This window comes from Watersipora subatra, chromosome 3 (assembly GCF_963576615.1).
Source record: "Watersipora subatra chromosome 3, tzWatSuba1.1, whole genome shotgun sequence".
In the NCBI taxonomy this organism is placed as follows: Eukaryota; Metazoa; Bryozoa; class Gymnolaemata; order Cheilostomatida; family Watersiporidae; genus Watersipora; species Watersipora subatra.
The window spans coordinates 17132368-17149915 of NC_088710.1; the positions used below are offsets into that span (position 1 = coordinate 17132368).

The 17548-nt window shown below is 35.3% G+C and overlaps 1 protein-coding gene across 2 annotated transcripts; it reads right to left on the bottom strand.

Moving 5' to 3' along the window:
- Positions 1 to 1144: 1144 nt before the first annotated feature.
- On the bottom strand, positions 1145 to 16767 carry LOC137392055 (myosin regulatory light chain sqh-like). 2 transcript variants are annotated; one of them, XM_068078669.1, is made up of 5 exons: positions 16601 to 16767; positions 11153 to 11348; positions 9106 to 9267; positions 6709 to 6776; positions 1145 to 1597 (listed from the first exon to the last, which is right to left on the bottom strand). In XM_068078669.1, the coding sequence occupies exons 2-5, from the start codon at positions 11328 to 11330 to the stop codon at positions 1496 to 1498; spliced, it is 510 nt and encodes a 169-aa protein (XP_067934770.1). In that variant the 5' UTR covers positions 11331 to 11348; positions 16601 to 16767; the 3' UTR covers positions 1145 to 1495. The 2 variants fall into 2 exon arrangements, with proteins under 2 accessions (XP_067934770.1, XP_067934769.1); XM_068078668.1 differs by lacking the exon at positions 11153 to 11348 and adding an exon at positions 13918 to 14117.
- Positions 16768 to 17548: the final 781 nt, after the last annotated feature.

The following is a 17548-nucleotide window of genomic DNA, read 5'->3' on the forward strand; positions in this document are numbered from 1 at the left end:
AAGTGACCGGTATCATATTTGTTGTTAAACAGATTATGTTTAATGTTGCTATACAATATCTGTGACACAGTTAAAGGTTTCTCTATACTCTGCATGAATGTGCAGTTCATGTGACTGACCTTGGAGCTTTGATCATTTTAACTTTTCCAGCTAGGACCAAAATAAGTTAGAAAATTGGAAATTGTAATTGAGTTTTCCAAATCAATTTATGTTCATATTCCACATAATATGATGTCATGATTATTATTAAGGGATTTCTTAACCAGTTTGTATGACAGCTAAGATATTGTAGAATGAACGTATTTATACTGTACTTGTGTTTGCCGATGTCAAAGCGCTGCCAAAAACAGTTTTTGGCAACTAGGACAGCAGGATACTAGAATATTTTTTATTTATTTTCTATGTTATCTTGTAGAGATAGATATAAAGTAAGATAGATATTGTTTTGGATTTTTCAACCATAAACTAACGACGTTTTGTTTTACGTGTTTTACTATAATCTTGTAATTATTTTAATTTTGTCGGTTTTGTATAGAGTATTCTGTGTGGCTTAATCATCATCAAATAGCCACTCTCTTGAAGCAGTCATTGATGGACTAAAAAAGTTGAAAAATAAGCACCTTGAGGTACACCAGAAGATTACTTATAGTTAATTAGATATATTATAATTTATAGTTTATTGTCTGTATCATTCAGCTGAACAGTCGTCTTATTATGACTTACTATGTAAGGGTAAGTTTATTACCAGAAAGTAAACTTACTTCAGTAGATAGTTTTTATAATCTGCCTGTTGAGGTTAGTGCATATTTTGATCTTAGCAAAGCGTGCCCGAGCTGTAGATTCAGCGTTTCATAAAGGAAATTGTTTTCTCTTGACATAATTTACTGAATGCTTAGGAGACAACTCCTTCTTTAGCATGCTTTAGCTAATCATTAGTGGAACAATGACTTTTTGTTAAAACAGCCATAAAGTTGTTTGAGATGATCAGTATAAAACAAATGAACATTACTATTAGTTTTTTATAATGTGAGTTAGGTTTTCTATGCCAATATCAGTGCTGTTTGAAACGTTATTGCAGTCATAATGGCTGCATAGAAATCGGTAAATAACTTATACAAGAACATAAGACATAAAATAAGACAGGTCAAGGTCGAAAAGGGTTTATATTTATCTATAGTCCATTCATTGCTCAGTTTCTCCATAGATACAGTGATCTATGACACCAAAAATATAGAACCTTTATTTTTATGAAGAATATAGACAATAATTTATGCTTGTTTCTGGTAGAGTGTGCAATGACTAATTCATGAAATTGTCAATTCTCTAAAAACAGATCACATCAGTCAAACACTAACCTCTCCATAACCGCTGTCTTTTTTATGAAAAGTACTATGTACTATTCTCGGTCACAGAAGCCAATGTACCTACACTAGTTATAGAGGTGTTACTGAATGTATATAAATATACTATGCAATTGGAACTCGTGGCATTGAGGCTATTCATCTTGATCCTTCTTGCCATGTTTCAGAATTTTGGTGAACTCCAAGTAATCAAACCTCTGTCCTTTTATAGGTGCTTCTCGGAATAGTTCGTCAACCTGAGAAAGAATAACAGTTGACATCCTGTAACCATGGAGCTCATTGAAGATCAAGACTCTAATAAAAAGCCAGAAGGTATGGTACACTCACAATATGGACAATTTAATGCTTTGCTTTATTGATGTCAAATTTAAATTTGGATGAAATCTGCTTTGTTCAAAAAGATTGTTCATGGTTTTTTGTGTTTGAGCAATGATAATCTTTACTAGAATATCTCAAAGTCTGTGTGTTGTGTGTATGTCCAGCTATAACGATTAAAATTTAGAATTGACAAACTGAATGGCAGAGGATTTGATCTCGGAGCCTCTCAGTCTAAGTCCAGCAATCTAGTCCACTACACTGCGATACCCAAGGAATAAGCATTTGCAATTAAATCAGTTAGAATGCTTGTGCTTAAAGCACTTGAGATTTTAAACTAGCCCTGCTAATAATTACGAGTAAGGGAATTATTAAGCCATCTGTAAACATGGCAATTGTTTTAGTAAAGATTTTTAACTAGCTTACCAGTAAGTTACCACGCAACACCAGGCTTTCACCTAGTCTTTACTATAATAAAAGCTGCATCCATCCGACAACGCGGTTGGATGTGGAAAAAAATTGTATCACACAGGATTCGAACCCAGTACCATCTGTACCAATAGTTTATGTTGCAGGATTTTTGAGTAATTGCGCATAATAGCCATCATCAGTGTTTTATTAACACACATGATGAACTCAAGACTGGCAGAGTGCTAGCTGTGGTAAAAGGATGTAGACACACTCAAAAAAACTTAAACAGTATCAGAATATGATTATTGGATGGCGAGTTAGAACAAGTGAATACCTCATTAGCTCTTTGTTCATCTTGTCAAAGAGCCAAAGAATTCAGATATAGAGCCCTATCATTGGCTAAACCTCTCACAGTCTGCTGATGTCAAAAACTGAATCAAGGAAATTACGTAGTAATTTTGATGCATATTTTTAAAAACTGCTCATAATAATAATAGTAATTATTCCTGATTCCTAGTCACATGACCTTGCACTATTCAAGCAGTGAAAATAAATTTATATTATATATAGACCAATCATTCATTTATAATAAATGAATGATTGGGCAATATAATATAAATTTCTTTTCACTGCTTGAATAGTGTACAGTCATGTGACCAGGAACCAGTGCACACCTTCTCTGTCCAGCAGCTATTGATGGAAAGTTACTCTACTGTTAATCTAGTGATCTTGACCTTGTCTTGTCGTTGCTCGCTGATTGGTCATTTTACTTCTCACTCACCACTATTTAACAACCTGTGCTACTTAAATCATAGATGAGTACAAAATAATATGTTAGATCTCGTGAATAAAACTTGAAAACCATATAAACATATATTTTGACACAAGTTGTCTGATATTTTTATATTTGTTAACCCAGCAGTAACTCAACTGCTATCTGGTGCCTTTTAGATGTATCCTCTTGGTAGCAAGCAGCAAAATCTATGTTGATTTGCCATTAACACATCTCTAAAGTGTGCCTACGAGCGTCTGACCCTAAATTGTTGCTGTTCAACTTTGTATGGTTTCATAACGCTATTTTACTAATTTTACAAATAAAATCTGCTAGAAATTCCACTGTCATACAGCCCACGACCAAATTGATATTGGAAAAAAGAAAGGGTACTGATGGTTGAGAAATGCAATATTAGCAGTCAAATGGCACTGCTGTGTAATAGGATAACTGCAATGGTAGCTGTAATGTACTGGGTGTGGGTGTTATTATATACAACAAACAGCAATAATGAAAGGAAAAGATTATATGTTTATATTTCTCCCCCTGCAATAGGAGAAATGCAATATTAGAAGTAAAATGCACTGATATTATTAGAATAACCAATATTATTAATATAGTAATACAGTAATAATAGAAAACCAATGAACAATTTTGTTTACATTTAAAAACGTCATAGCTAATAATATCAAAAAAATATCACAAACTTAGTAATAGTAATACAGTAATAATAGAAAACCAATGCACAATTTTGTTTACATTTCAAAACGTCATAGCTAACAATATCAAGAAGAATATCCAAACTTATAATTAAATATCGTAATCTCATATGAATCGTTAGAAAAAAATATCATCATCATTTCCTTTACTGAAATGAAACGATTTCAGTACTCCTAACGTTAATTACAGAAACCTTCGACAATGCTATAGAGTGGTGAAATGTGCACGTTTTTTTCGTGAAATGCGCAAGACTTAATCGTTCTATTCCCTGCCGCTCGGCGTTTCAATTTCGGGTCTTAACTTTGAAAAAAGTGAGGCTTAGCAAGTTTTAATAACGATTTTCGTCCAAATAAATCTGTCTATTTGTGTATAATCTGATCAGATGGGTACGTTTTAAGAGAATTTCGATAATTTACAAAGACTTGGTTACATATTTAAATAGGCCTATATGTGCTTGCATCGTTATTATACTTTAACTAATCTACAAAACAATGGTTAAAATTGTTGATGACATTCTGATACAAGGGTTCGTCTCATTGTTGATGAATAATTTTCGTAAGTTGTGTGCACATGCATTTATCATAAAAGCTCCACAACTTCGCATCCGTTCGTTTGGTCGTGGGATAAATTAAGATATCCTGGAAACCAAACACTTTTAAAGAGAAAGCGGTGTTTAACAGTCAGCGTAAGTTGCTATCTTGACTAAGTTGTATAAAATTGTCACATTTGCTGCAACTTTTGCATGAGTAAATTAACGATGTCCTCAATATGTTGAGTTAAAATTAATTTACTGACAATTTCACAACAATGTCAAGGGAGGGGTAAGTGTACCGCCCGCATTACATGTACCATATCATCCAGAGTACATAATTACAATTTGAAGTTGTCTTCTTTTTTTATTGCTAACCTCTAATAAAGACAGTGTCTAAGATTTGCAATCTTAGATGAATTATATCTATGAAAATGATTCGCAGCCTTCTACTAATATGATAAACTACAATTTACAAACAAATGAGTAAAGCTAGTCATAACTGCAGGTTTAGTGTTAATTGCCCTTACTGGTTGATAAGAGATTATATTTTATGATTATGTTTGCAACAATAGCTGTGACATTTACAATGTGCTAGAATGTATTTTTGTAAATTATGAGAACAAATTAGTCTGTCACAAAAATCTCCAACTATTTTGTTCATAACATCTTTCTCAGCTAAAGTTTTTAACTATTAATCGTGTATTTTACAAAATATGAGACCTAGCGAGCAGTGGATGCTTCTTAGAGGCAGTGAAGATGGCAAATATATAAGTTCAGTTTGAAAATTGGTGTTCGCCGGACTTAAGATACAAACAGGAATAGTAAGCATTGCATCAATGTACTGTGAGCAGCTTCCCTAATAAGCAACTTCTGTTTCACGAAATCCACCTGAATTCATGCTTGAATACACCTCTGAATGAGAGGCAAACGGGTTTGCAATAGTCCAAGCTGTCATGGCCTTTACCGCTACCGACCTGAATCCTTTACAAATATTCCTATTGACAAGCCGGGCGCTGAGCAAATATATTCCTCGCATTACATGCAGCTGATGGTATGTAAGCAGAGCTAAACATCACGTTTCACCTGATTGTATTACAGCGTTATTCTGAGGCAATGCTTTGCGCGTCATGCAAGCGAGCAGCGTTCAGTGTCATATCTTAGTAGGAATATGTCACAAAATATGACATCAAGTCATGGCTTGATGCTTATTCTCAAATATGCCACAAGTTCTCAGCGTAATATTGAGTGTTCAAAATCTCAGATTGTTGCTCAGCTGCTGTTATTATTAATTCACAAAATGTCATTTTTAACATGACAGTTAGCTGACAGTCAAGTCACATGACCTATCCAAGTCACGTGACCTACCAAAGTCACATGACTCTACCAAGTCATGTGACCAACCCAAGTCGTATGATCTATATAGGTGATATGACCCATCCAAGTCACATGACCCATGTATAGGTCACATGACTCCCTCAAGTCACATGACCCTTCAAGTTACATGACTCATTCAAAGTACATGACTCATTCAAAGTACATGATTCACTTCTATAATTTATATGACTCATAAAAGTTATTTAATCTATCTAAGTGTGTTTTTAGATTCTGTACATGTAGAGAGTACAGAATTGTGCTACATACGAAGCATTTGTATTTCAGTTGCATACAATTAGAGAACAACTTAAGCAGTTTTTGCCCTGTTTGGGATGCATGAGGATGCATGGTAACAGCTTCGGGAAAGATTCGTTCAATATGGATAAAAGCATGCATGGTGGTGCATCATAAAAATCTATGACTAGAGATTTTTCTAAATGTTTTCAAGTGATGATAATCAAATGATGGACCCATAACAAGCGCACTCGGTGTATGATACAAATGTTTAAGGGAAGTTGATTGCTGATGATCGATGGAGTGATCGTGTTGATCACATGTCACTACAGGCTGCATGTGGTGAACAATTCCAAGATTACGGATATGCATCGAACTAAACAAACGATCGTCATATTCCCCAATCTACGGCATGAATGTTTTTTGTTTTGTCACGAATACGTTTTCAGGGTACCCATTGGAAACTTGGAATCCCTCATAAGTCCTTGACCTATTTAATGCACATGACCTACTTACGTAACATGACCTACTACTCTATAATGTTGGTTGAGACTGTTCAATACAAATCACACTCCGCATAACAAGACGAAGACCAGAAGCATTGCATAAAATATTTTTTGTTACAGAAATTTGCCATGAAAGCATATTTTTCGCCTATCTCAATTTAAAAATTGATAGGAAATCAATCAAATCAATCAACTTCAGCAATTCGCATTCTTCCGGAGCCCAAAATTAAATTTCAAAGAAAGAATATTTCAAAATCCAGAATAGCTAAAAGTTGGGTATTCATGGCAAGCTTGTGTACGTGATTTTAGCAGATTAGCTTTACATTGATGCGTATAGTGAACTCGGTTTTACTTTGCAGGAGGAAATAATTTCCTTCGTGTAAATTATCTTGTACACCATTGTTCAACCACATGAGCTGGTAATGGTAATGTCAGCGTTGTTAACCTACATGAGCTATTGATGATAACAAAGCTTGATCATACCTCTGTATCAGTAAATCGATCACCCATTGAGGTCAGGATCTCTCGTAGATAGTCTTCATTCAGGTATCCTGCAATTTCAATAGCTGGTTTTAGATACACTTTTAGGGATTTAGACACGGCGTTACTTGAGACAAGACAGCGAGAGAAAGGTGCAATAGCTGGTTTTAGATACACTCCCTTTGGTCTAGACACAGTGTTGCTTGACACAAAACAGCAAGAGCTGTAGCCAGAAGTCATAAATAGTCATAGAGAAGTCAATATGAAAGTATTGGCTCTCTTCATAGACAATTATAGTTTATCAAACTAATTCATATCAAATTTATTGTTGAATTTTGCTCTTACGTATGAATTCTCTCACCATTGAGTTTTTTCCTGCGATGCATAGACTAGTGATAATGTCACATCAAAAGCAACATGGATTGGTCTGTGTAAAAATTAGGCCTATTTTTCAGCACAAAAAAATTGCAAGTTTATCCAATGGAAGAACACTAGTTGGGTTATTAATATACTTTCCCAAGTAATTACTAGTACATCTAGTTGGTCATAGTATTCCTATAAGACTATTTGAGTTGGCTGAATACAAACCTTTTATACAGAATACAGAATAAGCCACACATAAGGTTTGCATTTTATCTTTCTACTATTGATAATAAGAAAAAAACAGTTTTCGAAACATCGAGAAAATTTTAAGCTTGCATTCAATCTATTTTGCATTCATTTCAAATGTGGCCAGGCCAGAGAACAATCTTTCATTATAAAAAGGCTTTTTATGTTTTGCAGAGGTCACAGCAATGAGTTCTTCGATAACTCGTTCAAAGGCAATAATGATGAATATAGCAGGTTTAGAACACCAGAATCTGGCGGCATGAAGTAAGTCGAGTTTGGAAGATTGATAGTCTGAAATGCATGAAGTTAGCGTAATCAGATAGTTTCCTACCTATCAACAGCATGTATTAGAGAGCATGTTCAAACTACTACAAGTATGTAAACATCACCGATTTTGGGAGCATAACTCTATGTTCCCATGACATAGTTAGTTGGGAGCATAACTCTATGTTCCCATGACATAGTTAGTTGGGAGCATAACTCTATGTTCCCATAGACATAGTTAGTTTGGAGCATAAAGCATAACTCTGTGTTCCCATAGACATAGTTAGTCTGGAGCATAACTCTATGTTCCCATAATCATAGAGTTAGTCAGCAAGTCATCAGCAAGATGGAAGCAGTAAAAACCCGCAAGCCAAACGAGTTTTGCTACACGCATATCTTTATCTCATGTTTCATACTTTCACAAGATGGAAACTTGCGAATGATCAGCAAGAAAGTGCCGTGGAGCGAAAGGAGAGTGCCAATACAATGTTGTTCCTATCGCAATACTAATTATAAAACATAGTGTCAGGATAACCATGCAAAAAATAATAAATGTATTGCTGGACCTATTGTGTCAAAACAGCATGCTAATAAGAGAGACAGGTGTGCGCACACTATTACCTAAGGTGTAGGATGCTTCGTTTTATCTAGCAAAGTGCCGGCATTAATTCGCAACCTGCGAATATCCGTCAAAACATTCATCTCATGATAACTCGATGTACATGTGCACACAATTCCAAACCCACACAATGGAAACATAGTGTAAGGAGGAAGGTGCAAGATTTATTTCATCAATTGTCATTGATTGAGCCTTTATCAGTCTAGCTAAAGTTAACATATGGTAATTGCGTTAACATGTGTTAACTGAGCTAACATGTGTTAACTGTGTTAACATATGCTAATTGTGTTAACATGTATTAATTGTGTTAAGACATGTTAACATATTTTAACAGCGTTAGCAAGTGTTGAATGCGTTGACATGTGTTAATTGTGTTCACATGCGTTATTGTCAATAACTCGTGTTAACTTTGTCATCGCAGGTCATGTTTGTAATGTGTTTTAAAATTCAAATTTGAAGGTTTGTCAGTTCAATCTCTCATATATCACACTTGTGAGCGACATACACATTTACTTTTGAGAAATTGAATCTAAACTACAGATAGTTGATTGCAATCAGATCACTCACACATCTGAGCCATGAGACAATATAAAAAAGCAGTAGCATGCCGCAGACGATAACTATTCTCAGCTGAATAAAATATTAAATATTTTATTAGGGAAAAACGATGATACTATATGGTGTATTAAAGTTGCAAGCAATTATTTTTGTCATTAAAATAACATACTAGCTAGTAGAAATGCAAATGATATCAAGTAAAAACTATTTGCTATTGTCACTAATGTAAAATTACTTTCTGGAATGGCATTACAAGCAAAGTGAGACTAAAAGTTATATATTAAAACCTCAAAATCTATCATTTTTCATATTCTTCATTATTCATGTTTTTAACTGTAAATTAGTATTACCTGTTCCTTCCTCATCAAAACAACCGAATGCATTTTTTATCACTTCCTCTGGATCTGTGCCAGTAAGCTTTTCTCCAAACATGGTGAGGAACATGGTGAAGTTGATTGGACCGGATGCCTCTGCGATCATGCTCTCCAGGTGCTGGTCGGAAGCATTCTTCCCTAGACGAGTGAATAATTACATCACATGATCGAAGAATGCTGCGTTATTACATTGTAGCTAATTGTAGACTCCGGCTGGGATGATAGCTAATTACTCTCTAGAAAATTTGCTAAAATTTAGTGTTTTGCGATTTGCGCAAGTCTATAGTTAAATGTTAGCGCATTCATATTTTCTCTATTTAATAGTTTTATTGTAAACAGCGGTGCTCTGCTAACAGGAGTTATAGTCTGCCATTCGTGGGTTTGTATTTGTAACTTTTTATTAAATTAGTCATCATCAACAAATTGATGTTATCCATTATATACCAAAACAAAAATTTAAAAACCATCAGGAGATATTGAGTAAGTTAAACGGATGTTTTTTAAAAGTTGATGATCTAATAGTATTGCGGAGGAGTCAGGATAGTGGATTGAAGGTTGTAGCAGCAGAAAGTTCATAAACTGAAACATATGATGGTGGGTATAGTGTGTTTGCGTCGCGGAATAGAAACCGGTGTTTGTCATATATGTAGAAGGTGAACACTAAAATTTTGGGCGTAGTTCACTCAGGATTTTTAAACCTGTAACACAAATGTTCAAAGATTTTTTGATGTGATTGGTTTAAGTGTGAAAAGCTGGAATACATGATCGGCAGTACACAAATCTTAGTATAGATTTCAATAAGAGGGGTATACATTTTGCTGTCGGTATGGTGTGACGGAGAATATAACTAATTCTATGAACGCCTTTGATCAGATGACAATGCATAAATTGAAAAAACTGCAACAGGTGAGTTATTGAACAGACAGAAATATGGCGGAGTGACAAAAGAAAAATTGTACGCATTCCAAATAGACGCCTCATTATTTTATAGATTACCCACATGCCAAATAAACTATGGAGAGCTTGAATCTTTATGCAATTTTATCTTCGTCTAGGAATTTGTTTCTGCCTTTATAAACATGGGCATGATCAACACCACGTCAATGAAGCAATGTTATACATCTTTGATAAGCAATGCAACACGAATAGCAAAGTTCTATACCGTATATCATAGTGCGGTTGGGCGTATGATAGCCCTCCCCAATGCTGGCTCATCTAGATGCGCAAATATTTGCTTTATGTGTCAAATTGCCTTTCTGAAGAGAATGATGTCAGGGAGATATGAATAGTGAAATTAGCCGCTGTGTAGCATTCCTAATACATGCATAACAGCTAGACTTGATACAGATATAACACTGGAGACAGGATCGAGTAGAAGGGCTGATACGGTGCAGGTGGTACAATAGGAAGGTATGCAGGGAATTTATTGGACAAAAAGTGTGTTCATAATCGTATATAAATGTTTCCTCTCATTGAAGTTAAAAATAAACTAGATAGGAATCGACACAAAACACGGAAATTGCAGACTCGTCAACGAACTGTGAAAATGTAAGAGATGATTGACTGGGCTATGAAATGGTGAGAGAAGCAAGCAAGATGAAACCAAATGTAATATAATTATTTTTCTTTTTTTGGGAGCAGGTTTTCTACTCTATTTTTATTAATATACTAGATTTAAACCCTGAGTTGTAGATACTCATATGTAATCATAAACAGGTTATCAAAACAAGAGTCTCCTTGTAAATAGACTGATTAAAAGCCTAAAAAAATTTCAAATCGAAAAAAATTGGGCAATATTTTTGATTCAAGTTTTTATAAAGAAATACCTTTTTTACAAAATTCAGCAATTTTGTCGCACTCCCTTTATTTAGGAAACTTAGTGAAAATTACAAAAAGGTAATTATGAAATCTAAAAAAAGCAAAAGATTCCAGGGTTTGGGCTTGTTAGTTTAGGTAACACTTAGTGAGCGGTGGAAGGTAACACTGAAGCGTGGGATCAGTTGCCATGCCAACATTTGTGTACCGAGTGAGTTGAGCATGTCCTGAAGATCATTAGAGTCGATGATACCATCCCTGTTCTGGTCTATGAGGTTGAACGCCTCTTTAAACTCAGAGATTTGCTCCTTGCAGAATATTGCAAATATATTTGATGTTCGACGAACAACCCGCTTGGGCTTGTGGAGTATTTTTCTACTTGACATGTGGAGACATGTATGACACTGAAAGAAATGGGCAGTTATATGACTATGGAGATGAGATGAACAGAGGCTTGTTTGAAAGGAGAAGTCGCTGTCATTTTTTCCAGCTGATTATGACCTGTTAACCGACTCTGTTAATAAACTCTGTTAGCAGAATCTGTTAAAAACATAAAATAGTTTTTTGCCTGGGATTAAAATCTTCAAGGCTTTATAATGAAACTTAACTCTTTCATTACGGAAAGCTATAAAACGGCTCGCCTTAACACCTATTAAAAAACATCGATCACAGACCCAGACTAAATTTAGGATATGGCACAATAAATTTTGGATTTTGGGTTACCATTTTGTAAAATACAAACCAGTTTGTTTTCCTTTTACTCAGAATTCACAGCAGAGTATCGCTGTTTCTCTATTTTCGAATTAGGATGAACAAAAAGTAGAATTGTAAACAGCAACCTAAACGTACTTCTGCTAGTGAAAATCTTTAACATTGGGCCTCAGATATTACTGATAACTATAGCTTTATATTACATAATAGGGTCTGTTTTTTGGTCAAACTGCTAAAATGATGGCATTTTTTTGCAGCTGGCTTTACTAAACTAAAAACTACTAAACATGGCTTTTGTTTGTCGAATGCATTGATTCTCATGCAGAATTTTTTGCCAACTTCAAAAAACTTGTGAATAAAGATGAACTCACACAAAAGTTTAGTTGATTTAAACAAAAAGTATTGGTCTTCTTAATCATTTGCGATTGTTTTTAATAAAAATCAATAAAACTTGTGAAAAGCAGTAAAAATGTTTAAGAAAACCAGACAAAAGAAATCCTTAGGAAATAATCACATGACGGATAATGTGAGTTTAAAATTAACTCTTCAGGTGTTTCCAATTCTTTACAGTCACACCTCAACATATGAAGTGAATATGTTTCCCGATATTTGTTTTATATGTCGAAAGAGTTTTATGTTGAAGCAAGTATTTTTATAAAAATACATTGTGTCTTGTTCAATTTGTTTTAAAACCAGAAAATGAATATATGGTTAAACCTCAACATGCGAAGTTAATCTAATCTTTGTATCGTATGTAAAAACTTTTTTATGTTGTGGCAAATATCTTTATATTAATACATTTTATTTCATTTAATTTGATCTAGCGCCAAAAAATACTTTTAGTAGTTACATATAAAACCAAAATAAATTCATTATATAAATCTATGAAATAATTTGAATATAAAAACTTGAATTATACATAAAAAAATTTAATAATAAGAATAATAATAATCAGTAAAAAGAGGCATTTGCTTACCTCTGAGACCCGTGAATGGAAGTGTAAGTTTCACAATGCAGAAGTTCAGTAGTAAAGTAAGTAATAACAATATCTGGTGTAACTTACTGTAGCTTACACTAAATATGGTTAAAAGAGATTTAATTTATATATTCTCTATAATCTTTGCTTTATATCTTTTTATTGGAAATTACTTTGTATTTCAATAAAAAGATTTGAGCAACTCCTATTTTGTATGCCAAAAAACTAGCATAAGGTAATGGTAAAACAGGACTGTATATCCTTTCACAAAGTATTGTAGCTTTCAAATGCTGTCGACAGCAGTAAGTGTGATGTCGACAGCATATGAATGTTTTAGCATATAAAGGTCAGAGTGAGTGAAGCAAGTCTAATTATGGCTTTGACATAAGTTAAAATGTGAAAAAATGATTACAGCGTTCCCTACTTTGAAATTTTCGATGCCATAATCCATTTTAGGAAATTTTCCTTGATACTTGGCTCTTACGCCACCTATAACCCACAAGTTCATAGTAAGTGATGCCTTCTAAGGTTACTTTCTTTCATAACACTGAAGTAATTGCACAAAATATCATTATCTGTATTATTACTAGATAAATAGACATCAAGACAAGTTCATTTCACGGCCAATTAGCTCAAAGCTTCTCACAACACACAAACATACTTGGCACCGCGACCTTTTCACTTCACGCATGTTTACGCTTGGCTGCCTTTGCACTGACTAATCTGTTTGACTGTGTGACAAATTTTCAAAAAGGTCAAAACCTTTATCTACTCTCGTAAGAAAGACACAAACTAGTGATAAAAGTTTGCAGAACACTAATGAACATGACACAACTTTATAGGGCAAACTCACAATAGACAAATCAAGGTTGCTTCAGCTCATGCAGCTCCAGTATGCAGACACATGCTATGATTATAGTTCTATTGTGTACAATATGTTGAAGCAGGATGGTTCATTGCCCCAATAAGTTAGAGATTCTTTTCAGAGAGATAATAAAATACATTCTTTATACGGTAGTGCTTCTGATCTCTGTACAAAAGTGTATAAAATGGTATTTTAATCAAATATCTTATTATTTATGATGTTTGAATTATACAATTTACTTCAATAAATCAACCCTTTTCAATCAAGAATCAGCCCTTTTAAAGTTTTCTGTGATATGTTTAAAATGCTCATGAGATCAAACCAAACTTTTAAGCATTGTTTTGACAGCCTAGGAGAATGTAGCAACCTGTTGCTAAGCAACTAGATTCTAAACCAGCAGCTAAACCTCTACCCAGAATACCTAGTGAGGCCAGCATGTCCCCCAGATCTTCCTTGTCTATGAATCCATCACGATTCTGGTCGATTAGATTGAAGGCTTCCTTGAACTCCTGTATCTGCACCTGATCAAACATGGCAAACACATTGCTCGTCTGTCTCTGCGCCCTCTTCTTTGGCTTTGCCTTGCCCGCGCCAACCTTACGGTGGGACATCCTCTTCTACCTGCTCACACGCACACACCATGCAGAGGACAGAAACCAAGTGCATTCCATAGCTTACAAATACACACGAGTGCCATGCAATAGATATGATCCTACATGTAGAAGCTTGAAAATCCCAAAGTGTTTCTAGCATGGGCTAGCCTAGTCCCGCACTCAAGGATTTCCGCCAAACCCACCAACCCCCACACACAAAACACACAACACAAACAACAAGGTAAACTCACTAGTCGCGGTCTTCCGCACGAATATTCAAAAATACCAACAGATGCCAATTCTATCGGCCAAACACAACCAAACACAACTTACTAATGAATGAGCAACCTATTAATGTATCTGAATACTTCATATAAAATAGGCCAACCAAGTTGCATAATGGTTAATACCCATTTTTTCTCTGGAAATATACCTGCCCGCGATTTTTGGCCAAGAATAACCAGGGTTCATCATACACCGAAATGTCTCTCACGGGTTTCAGAGATAGTCCGTTATCTGGCATTATCGGCTGGGTCCATTGCTCCTGTAACGCCCGAACCTAATCTAAAGTACAGGCTACCTCCGGAACCCGTGAGAGACATTTCGGTATATGATGAACCCTGGTTATTCTTGGCCAAAAATCGCGGGCAGGTATATTTCCAGAGAAAAATGGGTATTAACCATTATGTAACTTGGTTGGCCTATTTTATATGAGGTATTCAGATACATTACTAGTTTGCCCATCCATTAGTAGGTTGTGTTTGGTTGTGTTTGGCCGATAGAACTGGCATCTGTTGATGTTTTTGAATATTCGTGCGAAAGACCGCGATTAGTGAGTCTACCATGTTGTTTGTGTTGTGTGTTTTGTGTGTGTGGGGATTGGTGGGTGTGACGGAAATCCTTGAGTGCGGGACTAGGCTAGCCCATGGTTTCTAGATTCACCCAACACAAAATCATTAGAACATTCTACAACTGATCTTTAGCTATCGAGATCTGTCTTAATCACTTATTGCTGTTTAATCAATAGCCTAGGTTCTGGTAATTTGATGGAAATGTAGCCAATCTTTAGATGTTGATATTTAAAATAATTTTCCAGCTGAAAAATGTACATATATAATTATACTATGACATATAATATAAAGAACACTTGGCTGTTAGTCAATCATTACAAATTTGTATCAAGCATATGTAGATCTGCTCTACTCCGTTTCGAACGATAATAAATAATTGTTAGATAATTATGTATAATTATATATAATTATATTTAGTTATAATTATAGATTTATTGAGTTATTGTATAAATATAAATGTTGCTATATAACTCAATACTGAACTAATAAGAGTACTGCTAACAGACCAACTATTTTTGCTGTTGAAGTTAGGGAAGTGCTTATAGTAAGGGGATAATATAGTGACACCCTCTGCTGCCTACTTTGGCCATAGGCTAGACCAGTGATTCTTAACCTTGTTGGATGTTCTGAACGGCTACCAGTCTCATATGCATTTCACCGAGCCCTTCTTTATTGAAAAATAAAATATGATTTTCGACATTCAATAAAGGTACTGGTAAATATTTGACCGGTGCTCAAAAAGAACTGTATATTAACATCACTGTGTTTAAAGACAAAAGCCAATACAATACATAAACTCATCACAACAAACTACTTTTTTTTTATAAAAACTCGTCCTTGGAAATCAGTGTGACTTCAGCTGCTGCATGTAAGAGATCTCTTATGTGTCTTGACCTTTGCTGAACCCTTGAGACTGACTCATTGAACCACTACGGTTCGGTTCGATCAAACCCAGGTTAACAATCACTGCTATAGAATATCTCACAGTTAACGGTGTGCTAAGGTCTGGTGCTGCTAGACCTTATACCTTAATTTAGTTGTTGTGTGATACACCATTTGTACACTGTACTCTTATATATACAGCCAGAAAAATACAACCAAGATTCGGAAGGCAGTCTTATCACACTGTAATCCGAATGTTTGCTATAATAGCATCAGAAGTTTGAATGTTATTTCGAGCTTGCTTAGGTATAAAAGTCTAAACTGAATCTTGACACGCTGACCCTAGACTAAGCGCTGACCCTAGTGCGCTGACCCTAGTGGGCTGACCCTAGTGGGCTGACCCTAGTGGGCTGACCCTAGTAGGCTGACCCTAGTGCGCTGACCCTAGTGCCCTGACCCTAGTACGCTGACCCTAGTAGGCTGACCCTAGTGGGCTGACCCTAGTACGCTGGCCCTAGTGTGCTGGCCATAGTGTGCTGACCCGAGTGGGCTGACCCTAGTCTGCTGACTCCACTGCGCTGACCCTAGTGTACTGACCCCAGAGTCAGACCCAAGTGTATCTGACTCTGGGCTGCATATCCTAGTGTTGCCCACCTTAGTGTACAATGCTGTCTGATTTAACTTTTGTGAAAAGCAATTATTTGACTCCACCCTAGATAGAGAGATACTTTAACGAAGCCCTTTAGGAAGCCATGCGTAAATAAGTAAAATACTGCACCTGGAACAATCTTTAAGGTGATCAGCCACTGTCCTTTACCAATATCCTTTCTTCCTATCTCTGCACCTGAACAGTTCTACCTCAGAGCAACTGAAGGCTTCGACTCAGACCTAATCTAGAACAAGGCTCATTACACAAATCTGCAATAGAATGCTTTCTATTACTGGTTATGCTTTCATCTAATGTAAAGCCGCTACCTTATCATGATGCGTAATAGCGTTATTAGTGAGCCATTTACAGACACGCCCCAAATTAGGCGGAGTAAAGATTTCTTTACATGCTGTGACAACTCTTAAACTGTAATCTTAATTTTGTTGAAGGAGTCTTTACATAAAAGCAGTGCATACCTACATGTATATAAATGACATTTGCTATCTGATATAAGAAGGTTGAGAAATAGAACAATAACCAAAATATGGTTATAGGCATTAAAGAAGGTGTACTATCAAAACAACCACATTTATGTTCAATTAACCGTTTCCTGCCACTTTGGTAAATAGAGGGTTTTGCCGGTTGCTTACTCATTTTCATGAATGGCGTAATTTTCTTTTTGCGTAACTTGCGATTAAAATGATAGATTGGTGTGTATTTTTGCATTTATTGTGAGTAAGAGGTAATACAGCTACATATACAAACAAAAAGTTGCTTATTCTGTAACATATAGACACTAAATCTAGTAAAATGCCTAAATAACATCAATAAAATGATCTGATTCAGAGCCGCCCTTACTAATACCCGAATCAGAATCTACTCAAGTACATACCTGAAGGAGTTCACCTGATATATTCTATGCTTCCTTCACAGCAGGTCTTGTATTTGTTATATACTGTTTATATGTTATACTCGGCTATGATGTTGGCAAATAAAAATGCGGTAGAAAAAAATTGTTTACCTAAAACGTTAAAAGAAACTTTGTAAATTCTATAGCAACAATTAGAAAATCATATT

Excerpts from the sequence above, each read along its gene's own strand:
- LOC137392055 (XM_068078668.1), bottom strand. The coding sequence starts at position 14,107 with ATGTCCCACCGTAAGGTTGGCGCGGGCAAGGCAAAGCCAAAGAAGAGG. Across the intron at positions 9,268-13,917 it reads GGACATGCTGGCCTCACTAG|GGAAGAATGCTTCCGACCAG; the intron begins GTATTCTGGGTA and ends TCACTCGTCTAG. Across the intron at positions 6,777-9,105 it reads TTTTGATGAGGAAGGAACAG|GATACCTGAATGAAGACTAT; the intron begins GTAATACTAATT and ends TTGAAATTGCAG.